Source organism: Podarcis gaigeae (genome assembly GCF_964106915.1).
Source record: "Podarcis gaigeae genome assembly, chromosome: 12".
Classification (NCBI taxonomy): Eukaryota; Metazoa; Chordata; class Lepidosauria; order Squamata; family Lacertidae; genus Podarcis; species Podarcis gaigeae.
The window spans coordinates 4,829,540-4,848,559 of NC_139688.1; the positions used below are offsets into that span (position 1 = coordinate 4,829,540).

The following is a 19,020-nucleotide window of genomic DNA, read 5'->3' on the forward strand; positions in this document are numbered from 1 at the left end:
GGACCGAGCAACAGGAGCTCACCCCGTCACGGGGATTCAAACTGCCGACCTTCTGATCGGCAAGTCCTAGGCTCTGTGGTTTAACCCACAGTGCCACCTGTGTCCCTAGCTCCAGATAAAAGTGGTCAAAGGTAATAAATACATTGCTGTGCAAAGCGTATCTTTTTAGGCAAAGATTTCCTTACACCTGGGAACTTGTATGGCTTTAAAAGAGGACTAGACAAATTCATGTGAAAGTGTCCTATAGGCCAGGGAAAGAAATACCTGCCGATGCACTAACCAAAATTGTTTACAGGGAACAAATGGCTGTGTATGTACATAGATTGCAAATGTGTTAGATTCTGCAACGGTTGGTATGAAAAGGGGGAGAATGTTGATATTTTCACCCCCTCCCATTGCGAAAATCTCCTGATAGGATGTTTTCAGAAAGGAGGGGGCGGAAACTGCTCTTCGCTTCTTCCGTTACTGCCTGACTCTGTGTGGAGTCTGTGTGTTATCTATGTTGTGATGAGATGGCTGCGTGGGAGCTCATGCAAGCCTGTAGAGTGGTGCCCCGCAAGACGAATGCCTCGCAAGACGGAAAACTCGCTAGACGAAAGAGTTTTCCGTTTTGGAGGTGCTTCGCAAAACGAATTTCCTATGGGCTTGCTTCGCAAGACGAAAATGTCTTGCGAGTTCCTGCGGGGGGTTTTTTCCCTCCCCCCCCTTTTTCTAAGCCGCTAATAGCGCTAATCCGCTAAGCCGTCAATGGGCTTGCTTCGCAAGACGAAAAAACCGCTAGACAAAGAGACTCGCGGAACAGATTCTTTTCATCTTGCGAGGCACCACTGTAGCTTTTAGTTCTTAGTTTGTAGTAGCTATTAGAAATAAAAGAAGTTATGCTTCACAGCAGGCTTCTGCGTTGTTTATACAATGCACAGTTGTGAGTCCAGTGCACTGAGACCTGCTTTCAGGATGGAAGGTCTCTGGGAGTGCTCCAGTCACCTAGGCCAGTTGTGGCAGAACCAGTTACTGAGCCCAGTCGCTGGCACCGGCTCAAAGGCGTACTGACAATTTTATCTGTGCCTGCTAGCCATAAAGTCTATGCTGTTCTTCCATGGTTAGAGGTATTATGCATATGTATACCAGTTGCTGGAAATCAAAGTGGGGAGAGTGCTGAGATCCTGCTTTTGCAGGCTTTCCATGGGCATCTGGCCACTGTGAAAACAGGATGCTGGCCTGGGTGGGCTGTTGACCACCCTGTCTCAACAACCTCCTGGCGCATAGATGGGGAGCCTGTGTCCCTCCAGATACTGCATGACTACAGGTCCCATCATCCCTGACCATACCATTTGGGGGCAAGTGGTAGTTGCAGTCCAAAAACATCTGGAGGACCAAAGGTTTCCACACCTGTCCCAGGTGACCATGGGTGACCAACTGGCAGATCACTGGCTGAATAAGACCTGACAGCCGTTTCTACTCACCCTAGTAGCTGCTGTGTCAGAAGCAAAACCCCACACATTGCTTGGCCAGCAGCTGTAACACGTGAAGCATCAATTCTGAACCGGCAAACTTAGAGAAAGAGAAGATGTGTTAGAGGCCTCCCCCTTTGCGGCCACCTTTGTTCAAGAGGAGCTGCAGCTGATATCTTCTAAGAAGGAAGGTACAATCAAAAGTTGGGTTTTGAGCCCTTCAACAGCTTAGCCAGGGAAGATCTGGTGTCTTCCTGCCCTGGTTGAAGAACGTGGCTGTGATCTGTTCTTGTGGAACCTGTCTGCTTTCAGATGTTGTTGGTGTACAACCTCCATCCTTCCTTGACCATTGCCTGGAACTGGTCCAACAACATCTGTATGGACCACCTGTTTCTAGGGAAACGGAAATAGGTGCACACTCTTCTTTGTCAAAATAAATTAAAAAATTGTCCAGTAGCACCTTAAAGGTAAAGGTCCAGTCATGGCCGACTCTGGGGTTGCAACACTCATCTCGCTTTACTGGCCGAGGGAGCCGGTGTACAGCTTCCGGGTCATGTGGCCAGCATGACTAAGCCGCTTCTGGCGAACCAGAGCAGCACACGGAAACGCCATTTACCTTCCCGCCAGAGCGGTACCTATTTATCTACTTGCAGGGACCAAGCAACGGGTGCTCATCCCGTTGCGGGGATTCGAACTGCCGACCTTCTGATCAGCAAGCCCTAGGCTCTGGTTTAACCCACAGCTAGACCAATTAAGTTTGTTCTTGGTATAAGCTTTCGTGTGCATGCATGCACACTTCTTCAGGTACCAAATTAGAGATTGTAAAGTCCTTTCAATCCCTGCATCAGGGTTCTGTTCTTGTATTTTGTAAAATGCCACACACACTGATTGCTGCTGATGTAGCCCTAACTAGTCATCTCAAAACTAAAATGGTTGACACAGTGTGCTGTGTAGCCTTGCTTTCTTCCATTCAGCTTTCTCCAAGCTAATGCCATCAATCTCCCATTTCCTCCTTCTGTTCAAAATTGTTCAGCTTTATTATTTGATTTGATTTGTATACCATCCATCATCTAAAGATCTCAAGGTGATTCACAACATAAAGATAGATAGATATATAATAAAAATATATAATGAAAATAAAATACATAATAAAAACACAAACCAATAACCCTCCCCACAAACACAAAAGGACATAGAATGCTAATCAGCCAAACGTCTGGTTAAAGAGAAAAGCATTTGCCTGGCGCCTAGAGATATGCAAGCCTCCCTGAGGAGAGCTTTAATTTTCTGTTTTAATTTTACAATTAATGACTCTTGACTTTGTTCTCTCTAACCCTTTTCTCTGAGGCTCAGAGGAGATCACCACCTGCCTGCTTGCTTTGGTTTTTAAAGGACAACAACTGATCCTCTGTCTGCTAACAACAAATCCAGTACTAATTTAATGTTACATTCAAGCGCCCTCTCTTCCCTCCCGCCCCCCAATCCTTAACCCTGCCCTATACTTCCTTGCTGTTGAGCATAGGGGGTAGAGTATAAGGATAAAATAAGTACAAAGAAAGGGCTTACACAGACAGTAATTTGCTGTTCCCTCTGTTCAGCCCTTGAAATTTGGGGAGCCCACAAGTTTGGTCACTTCCAAATCTAGGTATGATAATGGCCCTCTGTGCCTGCTCCAGCAAATGAACAAGCAAATAATAATAATAATAATAATTTATTATTTATACCCCACCCATCTAGCTGAGTTTCCCCAGCCACTCTGGGCGGCTTCCAGCCGATTATTAAAAACAATACAGCGTCAGACATTAAAAACCTCCCTAAACAGGGCTGCCTTCAGTTGTCTTTTAAAAGTAAAATAGTTGTTTATTGCCTTGACATCTGCTGCGAGGGCATTCCACAGGGCGGGTGCCACCACAGAGAAGGCCCTCTGCCTGGTTCCCTGTAACCTCACTTCTCTCAGGGAGGTAATCACCAGAAGGCCCTCGGAGCTGGACCTCAGTGTCTGGGCTGGATGATGGGGGTGGAGACGCTCCTTCAGGTATATAGGACCGAGGCCGTTTCGGGCTTGAAAGGTCAGCACCAGCACTTTGAATTGTGCTCGGAAACATACTGGGAGCCAATGAAGATCTTTCAGGACCAGTGTTATATGGTCTTGGCAGCCACTCCCAGTCACCAGTCTAGCTGCCGCATTCTGGTTTAATTGCAAAAGCTGAGATGAGGGTCACTGGTGCCTTTGGGTGACAAATGGGCACAGTTTCATCCCCCTTGACAACAGTTCACCTAACTCTTAATGAAATCAGATGATCCTTAACCTCAGGCCCAGGGGGTGAATGCAACCTATCTGACCCCCCAGAACCCTTCCCAGGCCACAACTCTGCTTTTTCCTAGTTGAATTACATGTTTGAACTATGCCTCTTGTTCCCCTAGATCGGGGATAGAAAGGGGTGTATGAGTTTGTGTAAAACCTAGCCTACTGTACATGGATATAATTTCAGTTCCTCCACTCTCTTTTGCCTCTCGTCCCACCTCTGAAAGAACGGAATATAGCCCTCAGGATCCCCCATGTCTGCACCAATGTATAGGTCATAAAAATACTTATCTCTGACATCATTCGTTTCTCCTGCCTTTCCTAAATTATTGGATGAAACGGAATATCTGATACTTGGAAATAGAAGGTTAAAATGGAATGCACAGGTCCCAGAAAAAATGATTCAGATCCTGGATTCCCATGAATTTGCTTTATTAAAGGGGAAAATGTTGATAGAAACAGGAAACATAATCGGTCTTTATGAGAACATAATCAACCAAATGCGCCCACTGATGACCACAACTAGTGTGATAAAAAACAAAAAGATTAAAAGACAGACTTGGTTTGATAAGGAATGTCAGAATAGCAAAAAATGCCTAGCTAGGGAACTTAGAAAATTGAAGTTAAAACAGGATAAGCACAATCTTGCTCTACAAGCTGAGGTAGCCCAATTACAATATAATTATAAATTATTACTTAAAAAGCAAGAAACAAATATATTCTGAACAACAGTGGAAAGCATTGGGAGACGCAGCACGTCAAAAGGTCATAAAATTGTGAACAAGCCATGGCCTTTAGCTTCTTCCTTCTTCCCCCTCCCTCCCTCTCCCTTTCTTTGATACAGGGTAGGGGCTGTAATTCTGGCTAATCGCCATCCAAACCATGGTTTTCCATTGTGTCCAAACTATAGTGCAAGAGCGGAGGCAGCTGGAGGGGCATCCGCTAAAGCTTTTGGTTCATTTGCAGTTTCCCCAAGCCGTGGCTTGAAGGATGCATTCATGGTCTTTAAATATCTTTGAAGAAATGCTCAGGATTCTGTAGTTGTGATTCCTTCATGTGCCCTGTGTGTATGAATTTGGCCTAAGTCAGCCACCGTACCTGACTTAGTTTCTGTGACTTGTTTTTGCAGGAGGTGTACAGGATCCCGAAGAAGAGCCAAGCGGAAAAGGAGACCACTGGTAAGTACTTGTGGATGCCCTCCTTTGGGTATTGATCAGGTTGAGAAGAAGGCCATTGATTACAAAAACATTGCACTGAAAGCCAGCCCCCGTCAGAGCATCATCCTCTGGGACTCTTGAGTAGAACTTCCTTAAAAGCACTCTGTGATTCAGTAGCGCTGCATGACTTTTTAGGGATGCTCCTTTGTTCTATCCTTCTCTTCCTTCGTTGCTCTCTTTCTGTGGCTCTACAATAATAATAATAATAATAATAATAATAATAATAATAATAATAATAATAATAATTTATTTGTACCCCGCCCATCTGGCTGGGTTTCCCCAGCCACTCTGGGCGGCTTCCATAGAAACCAAAAATACAGTAAAATATCACAGATTAAAAACTTCCCTGAACAAGGCTGCCTTAAGATGTCTTCTAAATGTCAGGTAGTTATTTATCGCTTTGACATCTGATGGGAGGGCGTTCCACAGGGCGGGCGCCACTACCGAGAAAGCCCTCTGCCTGGTTCCCTGTAGCTTTGCTTCTCGCAATGAGGGAACCGCCAGAAGGCCCTCGGCGCTGGACCTCAGCGTCCGGGTAGAATGATGGGGGTGGAGACGCTGAAACAGCATAGCCTTGCTCGACCACAGAAGATTTCTCTGAGACCTGGGAAGAGGACAGGTTTAGAGGTGGTTCAAGCTCTGGTGTTAATCAGAACTTGTTCCTTAGCAGGAGCAAAAAGTAATTGCCTTTTCTCAGAGTTCCTTGCACGTCAAGATCTCCCTACATTTTAATATAAATCCTTATATAAAGGTAAAGGTACGCCTGACCATCAGGTCCAGTCGCGAATGACTCTGGGGTTGTGGCGCTCACCTCGCTCTATAGGCCGAGGGAGCTGCCGTTTGTCCGCAGACAGCTCCCGGGTCATGTGGCCAGCATGACTAAGCTGCATTGGCGAATCAGAGCAGCGCACGGAAACGCTGTTTACCTTCCCGCTGGAGTGGTACCTATTTATCTACTTGCACTTTGACGTGCTTTCGAACTGCTAGGTGGGCAGGAGCAGGGACCGAGCAATGGGAGCTCACCCCGTTATGGGGATTTGAACCGCCAACCTTCTGATCGGCAAGCCCTAGGCTCTGTGGTTTAGACCACAGTTCCACCCACGTCCCATAAATCCTTATATAGATTTTGTTAAATAAAAGATATCAGCATCAGTCCGGTATCTTCTCTGTACTCTATTTTTGGACCTAAAAAGATCTTTGTTTAGGCAAGCCTATGCAGCTACGTAGAATTTGGCAAGTATTTTAACCGATTTTTAGCCAATTCTTGGTTATCATATTTTTTTTTAAAAAAAAACTTTTTAACTTTGTCTTTTGCATTTTGTAATCCATTTAGGGGTTTCTGTACAATCAAATGGTATATACATTTTGTTAGATATTTAAATACATGAGCTAACGTAGCTTGCCTTCAGGTGTACAGACGAGACTTAAATAATGATTTATGATTGACGGTGTTGAAAGCACTCCATATAAATTACCTTAGTGTGATTCTTTTGGCTCACTTCTGTATGGTAGATCAGTATTATCTCCATGTTTCAGATGAGATTCAGGGGGGTCAAGGAGGGGAACAAAAGCTATGACTTGCCCGAAGGTCACATAGTGAATTCACAGCGGAGGTGACATTTGCACCAGGGACTTCCTGATTTCATAACTCAGTCTCTTAATAAAGAAAACTGTTGTGGGTGAAGCAACTCCCAAGAGCCAACGAAGTGTGTGTTGATTGTTAAAATCCTTGCTCAATCCTTTGCCCCTTTACTTGGAACTAAATATTCTCGACATCTGGATTATTGACGTGCACAGAATTGCTCTGCGAGTTCCTTGGGTTGGTTGCTGTCTCTCCCACACACATACATTTCTCGCTTCTCCACACTGAGAACAATATTCTACTTTGGAGTACAGGTCCATGAGGGCTACCAGTCTACAAATGATTATTTGGGGCAGAGAAGTAAATGGCATAGTGTTGAATTCCCCAGGTTTAGAGACTTTCTGCATAGTCTGTAATTTGGCCAGGATCAGAAATACTGCTTGCCAACAAAGGTCCATATAGTTAAAGCCATGGTTTTCCCAGCGGTGATGTATGGAAGTGAGAGCTGGACCATAAAGAAGGCTGATCGCCGAAGAATGGATGCTTTTGAATTCTGGCGCTGGAGGAGACTCTTGAGAGTCCGATGGACTGCAAGAAGATAAAACCTCTCCATTCTGAAGGAAATCAGCCCTGAGTGCTCACTGGAAGGACAGATCCTGAAGCTGAGGCTCCAGTACTTTGGCCACCTCATGAGAACAGAAGACTCCCTGGAAAAGACCCTGATGTTGGGAAAGATGGAGGGCACAAGGAGAAGGGGATAACAGAGGACGAGATGGTTGGACGGTGTCCTCGAAGCTACAAACATGAGTTTGACCAAACTGCGGGAGGCAGTGGAAGACAGGAGTGCCTGGTGTGCTCTGGTCCAGGGGGTCACGAAGAGTCAGACACGACTAAACAACTAAACAACAACAACAACAAAGAAATACTTTAAGCGCACCTCCAGTTTATCGCAGCTTCAGATCTGCAAGTTCTGCCCAAAAAGTTGAGGCTTCGTGGCCTAAATGGAGGCAGGAGCCTGAGAATCACACTTGAGTTAAAACAAAATACAGTGGTGCCCCCGCAAGACGAACGCCTCGCAAGACGGAAAACCCGCTAGACGAAGAGAATCGCGGAACGGATTCTTTTCGTCTTGCGAGGCACCACTGTATTTTATAGTATCAATTGACCACAAAACCATGGTTTTATCATAATAGAAACAAGCTGAAGCAAGCCTCAGACTTGCTAAAGCCTGTGCTGTTCCTTTTCAATGTAGCTGCAAGGCATTTGTAAGCTTTTTAAAGATTTAACTGCAGCTTCTCCTTTTGTCCTTACTTGACAAGCTGCTCTAAATCTCAACTATGGTTTGTTTCAAACAAACCCACTTCAAACGGACAAAACGATAAGCTGAGGTTATTCAAGAACAGAAGCAAAAGCCTTCAAACTCCTTGTGGCTACACCAAAGGAGAATGAGGTGAGCCCGAGGCTTGCTGTGGTTTATCATGATGTCTGAACCACAGTCGTTTTCTTAAGCAGGTAAACAGAAATTTTAAAAGTAGAGCTGTATTATGAGGATTTAAAAATAAATAAATCAAAACCTCTTGTAGATCTAAAATACTAACAGGAACAATCCACCCAGTGTTACGCACTTCAGTATTGCACAAAGTTCATTCAAAGAAGAGTTTAGCATTCTGAAATAATTGGCACTTAAAATGGCTTAGGTTTGGCTGGATCATACCCAGTACAGATAACTTTCTTGAAGTGGCTAGGAAATCTTATCTAGGAAATCTTTTTTTCCGGGCAGATCTTTCGTCACTGGTGGTTGACATATAAGCCACGCTAACAACTTCTGCCTGTTTTTGACAGCGGATCGTGGGAGAGAATCAGCAAGCCGAGACCCAGCTGCTACCCCAAAAAACCTGAGCAGAGAACGAGACCCCGAAAGGCAAAGTCAGAGCAAGGAAAAGAAAAAACGCAGAGATTCTTTGTCACCCCCGTCGGCATATGAACGAGGCACCAAACGACCAGATGACAGGCAAGTTCTTTTCTTCCTTTTAAACGTCTCCAGATAAAGGCTTGAGGTTCTGAGCTTCCTGGTTTGAAATCATCAAGTGATAATAACAGAGAGAGGTTTAATTAGATAGTCTTCTCCAAAGACTATCAATAATGGCTCACATAGAGCCCAGCCTTGATGAACAAAGCTTATCTCTTGTTTTGTGCAATATCTTGTTTGAAGATCCATTCTAGACATTGGTCAGCGATGTCTGATGTGGCTTTTCAAACTATGGTTTTTCAAACTCTACATGTCTTTTTTAAAAAAATAATATTTATTGAGATTTCCAAAAATCACAAAAATAAAGAAAAAGAAAACAGAAGAAACAGAAAAATAGAAACAATTAAAAACAAGTCAATCTTTCCATGACTTATCTTTCATTTGCTTGTTTCCTTGACCTCCTCACACCTCCCTTTTTTGCGTTCTAGTTCAATTAGCTATTTCAGCAAATCCTTTCCATCTTTGTTTTTGTCTTAATAATTTATCTTAATATATTTTAACTTTACATCCTCAATAATTAACAATCCATTTTTACTTAATCCTTTATAACATTACTGCTAAAACCACATAACTTCATTCCAGCATCCTTCTAACATTCCTTAATTTTACAATGTTTCTGTAGATAAACTTTAAATTTCTTCCAATCTTCTTCTACCGACTCTTCTCCCTGGTCTTGGATTCTGCCAGTCATTTCCGCCAGTTCCATGTAATCCATCACCTTCATCTGCCATTCTTCCCGGGTGGGTAGATCTTGTGTCTTCCAATACTTTGCGATAAGTATTCTTGCTGCTGTTGTAGCATACATAAAAAAAATTCTGTCCTTCTTTAACACCGATTGGCCGACCATGCCCAGGAGAAAGGCCTCTGGTTTCTTCAGAAAGGTATATTTAAATACCTTTTTCATTTCATTATAGATCATCTCCCAGAAAGCCTTAATCCTTGGGCACGTCCACCAAAGGTGAAAGAATGTACCTTCAGTCTCTTTACATTTCCAGCATTTATTATCAGGCAAATGATGTATTTTTGCAAGCTTGACTGGTGTCATGTACCATCAAACTCTACATGTCAGCCTTTTCATAACTCCACCACGCATGGAGGCTCCCTCAATCTCCCCCCCCCCCATATAATTTTTATTAATTTCTTTTTTAACACAATATTTCCAACATATCAATAACAAACAAAAAAAGCCTCTTTGCTCTACTGAGCTCGTGACTTCCCTCCATCCCTTCAGCTAGTATTTTGTTTTCAAGTCTTTATATCACACTTTCTATCTTCAACCTCTGACCTTTTTATCCTTATCTCATTGGTCTAGAAAGTTTTCAAGTTTTTCGTTGCAGGATTTATTTCAATCCCGCTAGTGTCTTCACATTTTTGCAATAATTACTCATATACTCAATAAATTTACACCAGTCGCTTTGAAATTTTTGGTCGTCTTGGTTCCAGACTCTGCCTGTCAGTTTGGCTAATTCCGCATATTCCATCATCTTCGTCTGCTACTCCTCAATCATTGGTAGTTCCTGTATTTTCCACCTTTGGGCTAATAAAGTTCTTGCCGCCGTTGTGCCGTACATAAATAGTCTTTGATCTTCTTTTCAATTTCTTCTCCCATCAAACCCAGCAAAAATGCTTCTGGTTTTTTTGGGGAAGGTATATCTGAACATCTTTTTCAACTCATTATAGGTCAGTTCCCAAAATGCTTTTACTTTATCACATTCCCACCCCATATGATAAAAATCTCCGTCTTTCTCTTGACATTTCCAACGTAGTTTATTCCTCATCCTATACATTTTGGCCAGTTTCACTGGTGTCAAATACCACCCGTACATCGTTGTCATTACATTCTCTTTTAAGGCCAAAGTTGTTGTTTTTTACTACTGAGTCTCCATAAGCCTAGAAGAATATTTATGGCAGTCCCATTGTCTCTGCAACATACTTTTTGAAATATAAACAGACGTTTTAAAATAATAATAATAATTTATTATTTGTACCCCGCCCATCTGGCTGGGTTTCCCCTGCCACTCTGGGCGGCTTCCAACAAAGATTAAAAATACATTAAAATGTCACACATTAAAAACTTCCCTGAACAGAAATGCAAAGCAAGTGGAACTGATTAAGAAGCCAATGACTATACAAAAGTCCTCACATTTTCCAAATAATGCCATTTAGTGTGCTTTTCCTTGGCTTAATGCTTGTTTTCCCACCAAGTTGAAGTGAAAATGAAGAACTTGTGATTTGGTTTGGGGTTTGTTTTGGCATCGGTCGTGGTTGCTTTGCGTTTCTGGTAGCAAAAGAGAACCCATTTTCAAGTTGAGCGGAAGAGGGCAAGGAGCAAAATGAATCTCTGCCTGGGCTGGGCTGCAGCAAAGACATTAGGGGAGAATCTCCTCCATCCCTCCCATTTTTCCACTCCTCTGCAAGGCTTAGGGAGGTAACAAGACAATTAAAAATGAATGTGAAATTGAATCTGAACAATGCAGTTAAAAGTGGCTAGGTCCCTGTTCCTGCAGTTGGTTTCATTTCAGCACCTGAAAGCCAGGTATGATGGTGGTGATGGTGATGATGTTGTTCTTCCTCCCTGTAATGGTTGTATAGGGGTTGCTCGTGCGTAAGTTGCCGCCACTCCTGGCTAGGTTGCCTGGTTAAACCTTTCCTGACTGGACAGCCCTTCACTTCGTGGCTGTTTCAGTCGCTAGCAGAATCCGTCAGTGGGCGTTTCTTAAACTTCTTCCAGCACAGAAGCTCTTTGACGCCAAGTCTACGCCTACTTTCCCTGCGCGGAAGTCTTCTGCGCAGGGTGGGTGTGGGCAGAGGAGGACCTGTGCTCTCCCCGAAGAGTCCTGGAGACCCCTCTCCGATTCCCCCATCCGCCCCCCTTTATCCCTGGTGTTACGCTGATTTCCTTCCCCAGCCGATGAGTTCCCTCTCTCCCTGCTTGGCCCTTCTCTGGCATCGCTTGGGAGCTCTGCCTCCACTTCTGGCTCCGATGTCAGTTCCCTGACACTCCCAAAGGATGCCAGTTCCTGATTTCAGGCTTCCCATAGACACCAAGGCACCCACTGTAAGAACATGATGCAAGACTAGACGGGCCCTTTGGCTTTATCCAGCAGCCTAAAGTCTTGCCTAAGGCCCCAATCCTCAGCTGTGTGTGTTGGGCAGGGGGTTATTGGTTTGGTTTGTTCTTGCTTTTATTATGCATTTTGTGTTTTTAACTTCTATTTCTATGCTGCCAACTGCCCTGAGATCCTCGGATGAAGGGCAGTAGGCAAACTTTAATAATAATAATAATAGTAATGATAATGATAATGATAATGATGATGATGGAGAAGAATTCACAGCCAGCCACAATGCCTGCTGGCATTTCCCTGCTTACCCCAGGCTAATAGCCATGGGATCATAGCAGTGGCAGCTAATAATAATAATAATAGTAGTAGTAGTAGTAGTAGTAATTATTTATTTATACCCCGCCCTTCCGGTTTAAAAACCAGGCTCAGGGCGGCTAACAACAAATCTAAAACACTTAATTGTAAAAGTAGCATAAAATACAGTATAAAAACATGAATAACAATAAAATTCAAATTTCAGAAATCAATTTAGGGGAAATCCATCTAATAAGCATTAGATAATCCCCAGGGCTAGCTGACTGAATTAGTCCTACTTGGGCCAGCGAGGAGGCCAGGGGAAAATTAGCTGTGGGGTTTCAGAGCGAGTGGTCTTCATAAAAAGGGGAGAGGGAGGGGCGGAAGGGGAATAAGAGATCAGGCTAAGTTCAAATTGAAAGCCAGGTGGAATAGCTCTGTCTTACAGGCCCGGCGGAAGGAGGTTAAGTCCTGCAGGGCCCTGGTCTCATGGAACAGAGCATTCCACCAGATCGGAGCCACCACTGAGAAGGCCCTGGCCCTGGTGGAGGATAGTCTGACCTCCTTAGGACCCGGGACCTCTAAACTATGGTTATTCATGGACCTTAAGGTCCTCTGCGGGGCAGACCAGGAGACCATTAGGTACGTGGAGGCTAGGATTGTTTGACACTCCCTTCGTCTCCTCTCCCCCAGATACGACACACCAGCCACCACCTCCAAGAAGAAAGTCCGGATCAAGGACCGCAACAAGCTGTCCACGGAGGAACGGCGGAAGCTCTTTGAGCAGGAGGTTGCGCAGCGCGAGGCCCAGAAGCAGCAGCAGCAGCAGTTGCAGACCCTTGGGATGGCCTCCCCTCTTCCCTACGACTCCCTGGGCTACAGCGTTGCACACCAGACCTTCATGGGCTACCCGCCCGGCTACCCCATGCAGGCCTACGTGGACCCCAGCAACCCCAATGCCGGAAAGGTGCTTCTCCCCACCCCAAGCATGGACCCCATGTGCTCCCCGGCTGCCTACGAGCACCCTCAGACTTTGGTCGGGCACACGATCGAGCCGGCCCTGGCTGCCCCTCAGCCGGTGCCTGTCGTCCAGCACGTAGCAGCAGGCACCCTGGAGGTGTCCGCTCCGCAGTACGTAACGCAGGGCGACCCAGTGGTCCACCAGGAGCAGAGCGTCGCGGTCTTGCCGGTGCCGGCCCCGGTGCAAGGACAGAGCTATGGAGTCTGGGATTCCAGCCAGCAGACCGTAGCAGTGCAGCCACCCTATTCTCCAGCCCAGTCCCAGCCGGCCATCTACTACCAAGGGCAGGCCTGCCAGGCTGTTTACGGAGTTGCGTCGCCCTACTCGCAGACCACGCCACCCATCGTGCAGGTAAATCGCGCAGTGTGCAATGGCCCCAAGTGATTTTGGGGTTTTTTTGACACAACCTTCACAAAGGTGTGCTCTCCAAGGCTTAAGAAGTACAGTGGTCCATTGCATTTTGGGAAACAAGAGTTGTTGTTTTTTAAGATGCTCCATTCCATACTCACTACTCAGTAAAGTTGGGCAGAGGTTTTTTGTCTCCTTGCACTTGATCCAGAAACTGCAGTTGGTGCAGAATGCTGCAGCACAATTGCTGGCAGGAGCGAGGCCTTGTCAGCTCATCATACCTCTGCTCGGAGATCTGCACTTGTAGCCAATTTGCTACCATGCCAAATTCAAGATATTACTGTTGGTATATAAAGCCCTTAAGAACTTGGGACCGGTTTACCACAAGTGCCCAGCAGAATTGGCACTGCTATGTGTGCCACATAATACTCGTTCTGAGTTTGTAAGAATTCAGCCTTTTAGTGTGGCGCTGCCTGCGTATTGAGAACTCCTTGTCTATTGAGAGCACAGTTATTGAGAACGCTGTTCTGCTTTTGGCATCTGCTAAAAATGTTGTTTAGGCAAGCCTACCCAGATGCTTAGAAAGTTGGTGTCATTTTAATCTGCTTTAGTATCTTAACTTTTGTATGTTTTAAAATATGATTGTGGATTTCACACACACACACACCCCTTGATTTTACTGTTTGTCCTTCGTAATCCACTTTGAGGTTTCTTTACGGACAAGTGGTACCGTATTTTTCGCTCTATAGGGCGCACTTTTCCCCTCCAAAAATGAAGGGGAAATGTGTGTGCGTCCTATGGGGCGAATGCAGGCTTTCGCTGAAGCCTGGAGAGTGAGAGGGGTCGGTTCCCCCCGCGCTCCGAAGGCTTGCGGATAGCAGCCTGAAGCCCGGGGAGCGCAGTGCCAAGTCCCGCTGCGCTCCCCGGGCTTCAGGCAGCTATCCGCAAACCTTTGGAGTGCTCCCCCAGCCTGCAAGCTCCGAGAGCGGCAGCAAGGCTGCGTGCAACCTTGCCGCCGCTCCTGGACCTGTTCTGGGGTCAGGGAAAAGCTCGGGCTTTCCCAGCCCCGCGGCTAAAATCGAATCCAAGACGTCGAATCCAAGACGTCGAATGAAAAATCGAATCTTTGGCGTCTGCCAATGCTGCGCGCAGCCTCTCCCGGCTGGAGAGGTTGTGCGTGGCTAAAGATGGATCCCGCTGGCTGTCTTGGTTTCTTTGCTCTTTGGGGCTGGGGGGGGGAAATAATTTTTTCCCCTTTATCCCCCCCCCCCAAGAACTAGGTGCGCCCTATGGCCCGGTGCGCCCTATGGAGCGAAAAATACGGTATATAAATTTTATGAAATAAATAAACAAATATCTACTGCCCGCCTGGCAGAGAGAAGTGGAAATTGGCAGGGGAAGAGATCTGCGAGCCCATAGCCTCTCTGTCCACCTGGCACCTTAGTAAGCCTATGTGCCTGCAGTTTAATAGGTTCATCAGGAACTTCTAGGGTGCAAGAAGCATAGTAACTATATAATTGCAATGGGATAGAACTTCAGCCTCAGCAACTGACTGTGGCAACTGACTTCTATTAATCTGAAATATCTGTTTTGCCTTATGCTGTCTACAGCATAAAAGGACAATAGATTTGGGTGTCTGGTCTGCACAAGCATTGTAGCTTCTTGGGCTTTGCAATGCTCAGTTTCTCAATGCAAGAGCTACAATGTGTTGCCTAGAAGCCATTTCCTCTGCCCTGGAAGTCCTGCTCCAACTCTCTCTTTGTAATGGCTGGTTGCTGTTACTCAGTGATGGGTAAGCATTTTGCACATGCTTAATTTGACCTCAAACTATTTAGCTTTTCTGATTTAGTATCCTTGTCACAACAGCGCCTGAGATTGTAGCTGCTGATGCTAAAAAAAGGTGGAATGCAGATCTGCCAAGTATCTGTTAAATCTTTCTAGTGGAAACACAGGACTACTCTTTCTTTTTTTGACGGAGGCGATGTTATTGGGTTGTTTTTATTTTGATTATATTGTGGTTTTTATGTTAATCTTTTCTGTGAACCACCCTGAGACCTCCAGGTATAGGGTGAATTCAATTAATGAATATGAATATGAAATCAATTAATAATAATATTATAATAATAAATCAATAGAAATTGTTACAGTGCAGTATGGAAGACACCCAGCTGTTCGTCTCGAAGAAGCTGTTGTTTTCTCCTCCCCTCCTTCAGAAGCACTAGTGGGGTTCTCCAAGTAATTTTCCCACTGCTCTCTTGTTTTCTCCCTAGAGCTACGCGCAGCCAGGTCTCCAGTATATCCAGGGGCAGCAGATTTACACTGCTCATCCCCAGGGCGTTGTGGTGCAGCCTACGACGGCAGTGACAACTATTGTAGCCACAGGACAGCCCCCGCCTATACAGCAGGTAAGGTTTAGGGAGTGTGGTCTTCTTGGACTTGTAGAAGGGCCTCCTCTTAGCCGATCAGAATGAACCTTCGCAAAACCTTCTGCTCTCACAAGTTGCAGATGAAAGAGATTAGGTCCAGTTGTTCAAATGAAATGCCTATTTGAAAATCTGACATCATTTGTGCAATGCAGGAATGAAAAACGCAGTTCTCAGTGTCTTGGCCCTGTGATCTGTTTTCTCCAATATAACACAATCTTTCTCTGGGCGTGTGTTTAAAAACTTTAGCAGATTTAATTACCAAAAGTAGAAGAAGATGCATAAAAATTGGCTTGTGAATGACTTGTGTGTGCGATTTCCTGCGTTTTCCTAATCAAAATGCTTTCTGCATAGGAAGGGTGCAGCCTAGTGGCTCTAACTCTGTTTTATAAAAGTAAGAGGAAGGCAGTGAGTTGAAAGATTATGGCCAGTTTGTTCTCAAATATAGCGCTTCACATCAATGTCACTATTTCTGGATCATTAGAGTATCACTATTCAAAGAGGGGATTTTTTAAATATACAAATGTTCTGAAAAATTATCGGACAGGACAATAGCAGAAGATTCAAGGTTATTCAGGAATGGATTGTGGTCCTTACCTCACTTAGGAAAATGCTCCACTTCTCTCCTTTTTCTTGATGTGTTTGGCCCTCTTTCAGTTCTGTTGCTACAGATCAGTATTTTTCATGTTTTCTCTCCTTGTCTCTCCCCTTCCAGCCGGAGCTGGTGGTCACCAACAACCTCTTGGACCTGCCCCCACCATCTCCTCCCAAACCCAAAACCATTGTCCTCCCTCCGAACTGGAAAACCGCCCGGGATCCTGAGGGAAAGATCTACTACTATCATGTGGCCACCAGGTTAGCGACCTCTTCATGTTTGTTCTGCTATTTATGCCTGTTTGTTCTGCTATTTATGCCTATAAAATGTTTGTTGTTTTGGATATTTCACATGATGGGAAGGATCTGGGTGCACAGAAACCTGAGCTGAGCGAACTGAGTGGATAGGGAATCACTTTCTGAATGAAACGCTCAGCTCAGTGAAACACTATCATTTGAGAACGTAAGGCACATTGTATACGGTGGCTTTGAGGTGTTGTAAAACAAAAATCTGCTCTTTTTCCCTTATGGGGTATCCAAGAACCCATATAGAGTCCTTACGTAGGTTCTCTATTGGTAGGAGAAAATAACAGAGGCCAACCAGAGAATATTGAGAAGCAAAGCAGCTAGTAAGCTTATTGATCTGTTGCAACAGGGTCCCCACTCACCACAATGCAGGAAAGGAGGAGGAACCCAGAACAATGGTGCGCAAGGCCGTATATAGACATTTTTAATTCCCTGCCCTGGAGCTCAAGACCACCCCCCAGATACATCATAACTACATCACAGAAAAGGCCATCTAAAACAGAAATTTGAATGTTGTTTATCTCCTGTCTGGCAGGTTACTTGACTGGATTGCCTGGGGAGCCTGGTCAGTCTTTTGTAATGATAAATACTTAGTTCCTGGGCCAGGTCACAGGCTCACACCCTATTCATATCTTAAATCTGCCCTTAAGACAGGATTTGTGAAGGAAAAGACAATGGGGAGGCTTTTCCATTTTCCTTTGACCTTGCAGAGAAAACATTTGCTCAGTTTAGGAATCAAAAATGGTTCCAGGTCGGTCTTCCTGTGCTGATCTATGTACGTGCTTGGTTGGTACACTTATGAACATTTAACATATATCTAAGACCTCAAAATTCCTATCACAGAGGCAAGGAGGAGGAAACCCGCAGCCTGTTGACCTTGGAGCCCCTCAACCCACAGGCACCTGTGTCTTTGCCCCTGCCTGTTCTGTAGTGCACACAGCATTGATGGTGGGGTCAGCGCAACCTTTGTGGCAGGAAGTGCAAGGTGTCTGGTTTGTTCGGCCAAATTAAGAGCATTAGAACTCCCCTTTTTTTAAGTACTTGCCTCACTATCTTTTGGCCTGCTGTGCTCAGATACAGATACATTTTTTTAGGTCAGAGACCTGAAGCTTTAATCAGAAACCTTCCTTACAGCAGCATTCACATCCCACTACAGGTCACCTTGCTGAGAGGCAGCTGGCTTCAAGGCTAGTATTCACCGACGACTTTACAGTCATACCTCAGGTTACAGACGCTTCAGGTTACAGACTGCTGAAACCCAGAAGTACTGGAACGGGTTACTTCCGGATTTCATTGGTTGCGCAGAAGCACTAAACCGCTCTCTGCGCATGCGCAGAAGCGCTGAATTGTGAACACTGTGGGTTGCAAACATGCGTGCCGCACGGATCTTGTTCGCAACCCGAGCATCCACTGTATTTTGTTCCTTAGGCCACTTCTTCCCTTAGAATTGGTGCTAACCACTGTTGAACATGTGCATTAAGAGAAACCAGATATTCAGACATCTAGTGCTAGCTAGCTTTTTATGCTTTGAGGAGCCGTTGTAGGAAAGAGCACTTCCGAGCTCCTCCAGAAACCCCTTCGGGACAGGATTTCCATTGAGAATTCAAACCTTGGCTGATCCTTACAGCTGGCAACCAGTGATGGAGGGTGTCATCATGGCGCTCAGGGCGGGTACATGTGCGATGGGGCATTCACCAGCAGCTCTGGGAGGGTGGCGTGAGAAGGATGCAGCAGCCTCGGGCCCTTCGATCTCAGCCTCGCCCTCGCTTTGTGCGGGCTGGAAGGGGGATGTGAGGGTGATGCAGCAGGGCAGGCACGCACCCTTCCAATCCCTCTGATTGGAGTTCTTGGAAGGGTGCAGGGCTGCTGCGTCCTCTTCATGCTGCTTTGCGAGGCTGGAGTGTAGGATCAGACCCGCAAAGCCTGCATGAGGAGCAAAATGCGACCTGGGCAACAGCTCCCCTGGCCCTGCCCATTCTACACCTTTGCTGTGGCATCCTGATTGTCTTTGGGGTCAGAGAAGTTTTTCTTGTTCATGGATCATGGTCTGTAGGCACCACTGTCTTGCCAGAGTGGTGCATGCTCTGGTTATCTCCCGCTTGGACTACTGCAATGCGCTCTACGTGGGGCTACCTTTGAAGGTGACCCGGAAACTGCAACTAATCCAGAATGCGGCAGCTAGACTGGTGACTGGGAGCGGCCACCAGGACCACATAACACCGGTCCTGAGAGATCTGCATTGGCTCCCAGTACGTTTCCGAGCACAATTCAAAGTGTTGGTGCTGACCTTGAAAGCCCTAAATGGCTTTGGTCCTGTATACCTGAAGGAGCGTCTCCACCCCCATTGTTCTGCCTGGACACTAAGATCCAGCTCCAAGGGCCTTCTGG

The 19,020-nt window shown here is 45.6% G+C and overlaps 1 protein-coding gene across 2 annotated transcripts in view; it reads left to right on the forward strand.

Annotated features, from left to right (window-relative positions):
- The window catches only part of SETD2 (SET domain containing 2, histone lysine methyltransferase), a 90,232-nt gene that overhangs the window by 61,238 nt on the left and 9,974 nt on the right, over window positions 1-19,020 (forward strand). The window contains exons 14-18 of one of the 2 annotated variants that reach the window (XM_083703872.1): window positions 4,886-4,934; window positions 8,398-8,566; window positions 12,634-13,312; window positions 15,580-15,714; window positions 16,448-16,587. In XM_083703872.1, coding sequence (XP_083559998.1) covers window positions 4,886-4,934; window positions 8,398-8,566; window positions 12,634-13,312; window positions 15,580-15,714; window positions 16,448-16,587 — 1,172 coding nt within the window. Of the gene's footprint in view, window positions 1-4,885; window positions 4,935-8,397; window positions 8,567-12,633; window positions 13,313-15,579; window positions 15,715-16,447; window positions 16,588-19,020 lie in introns of those variants that run through there. The other variant, XR_014556474.1, reaches the window with a different exon arrangement.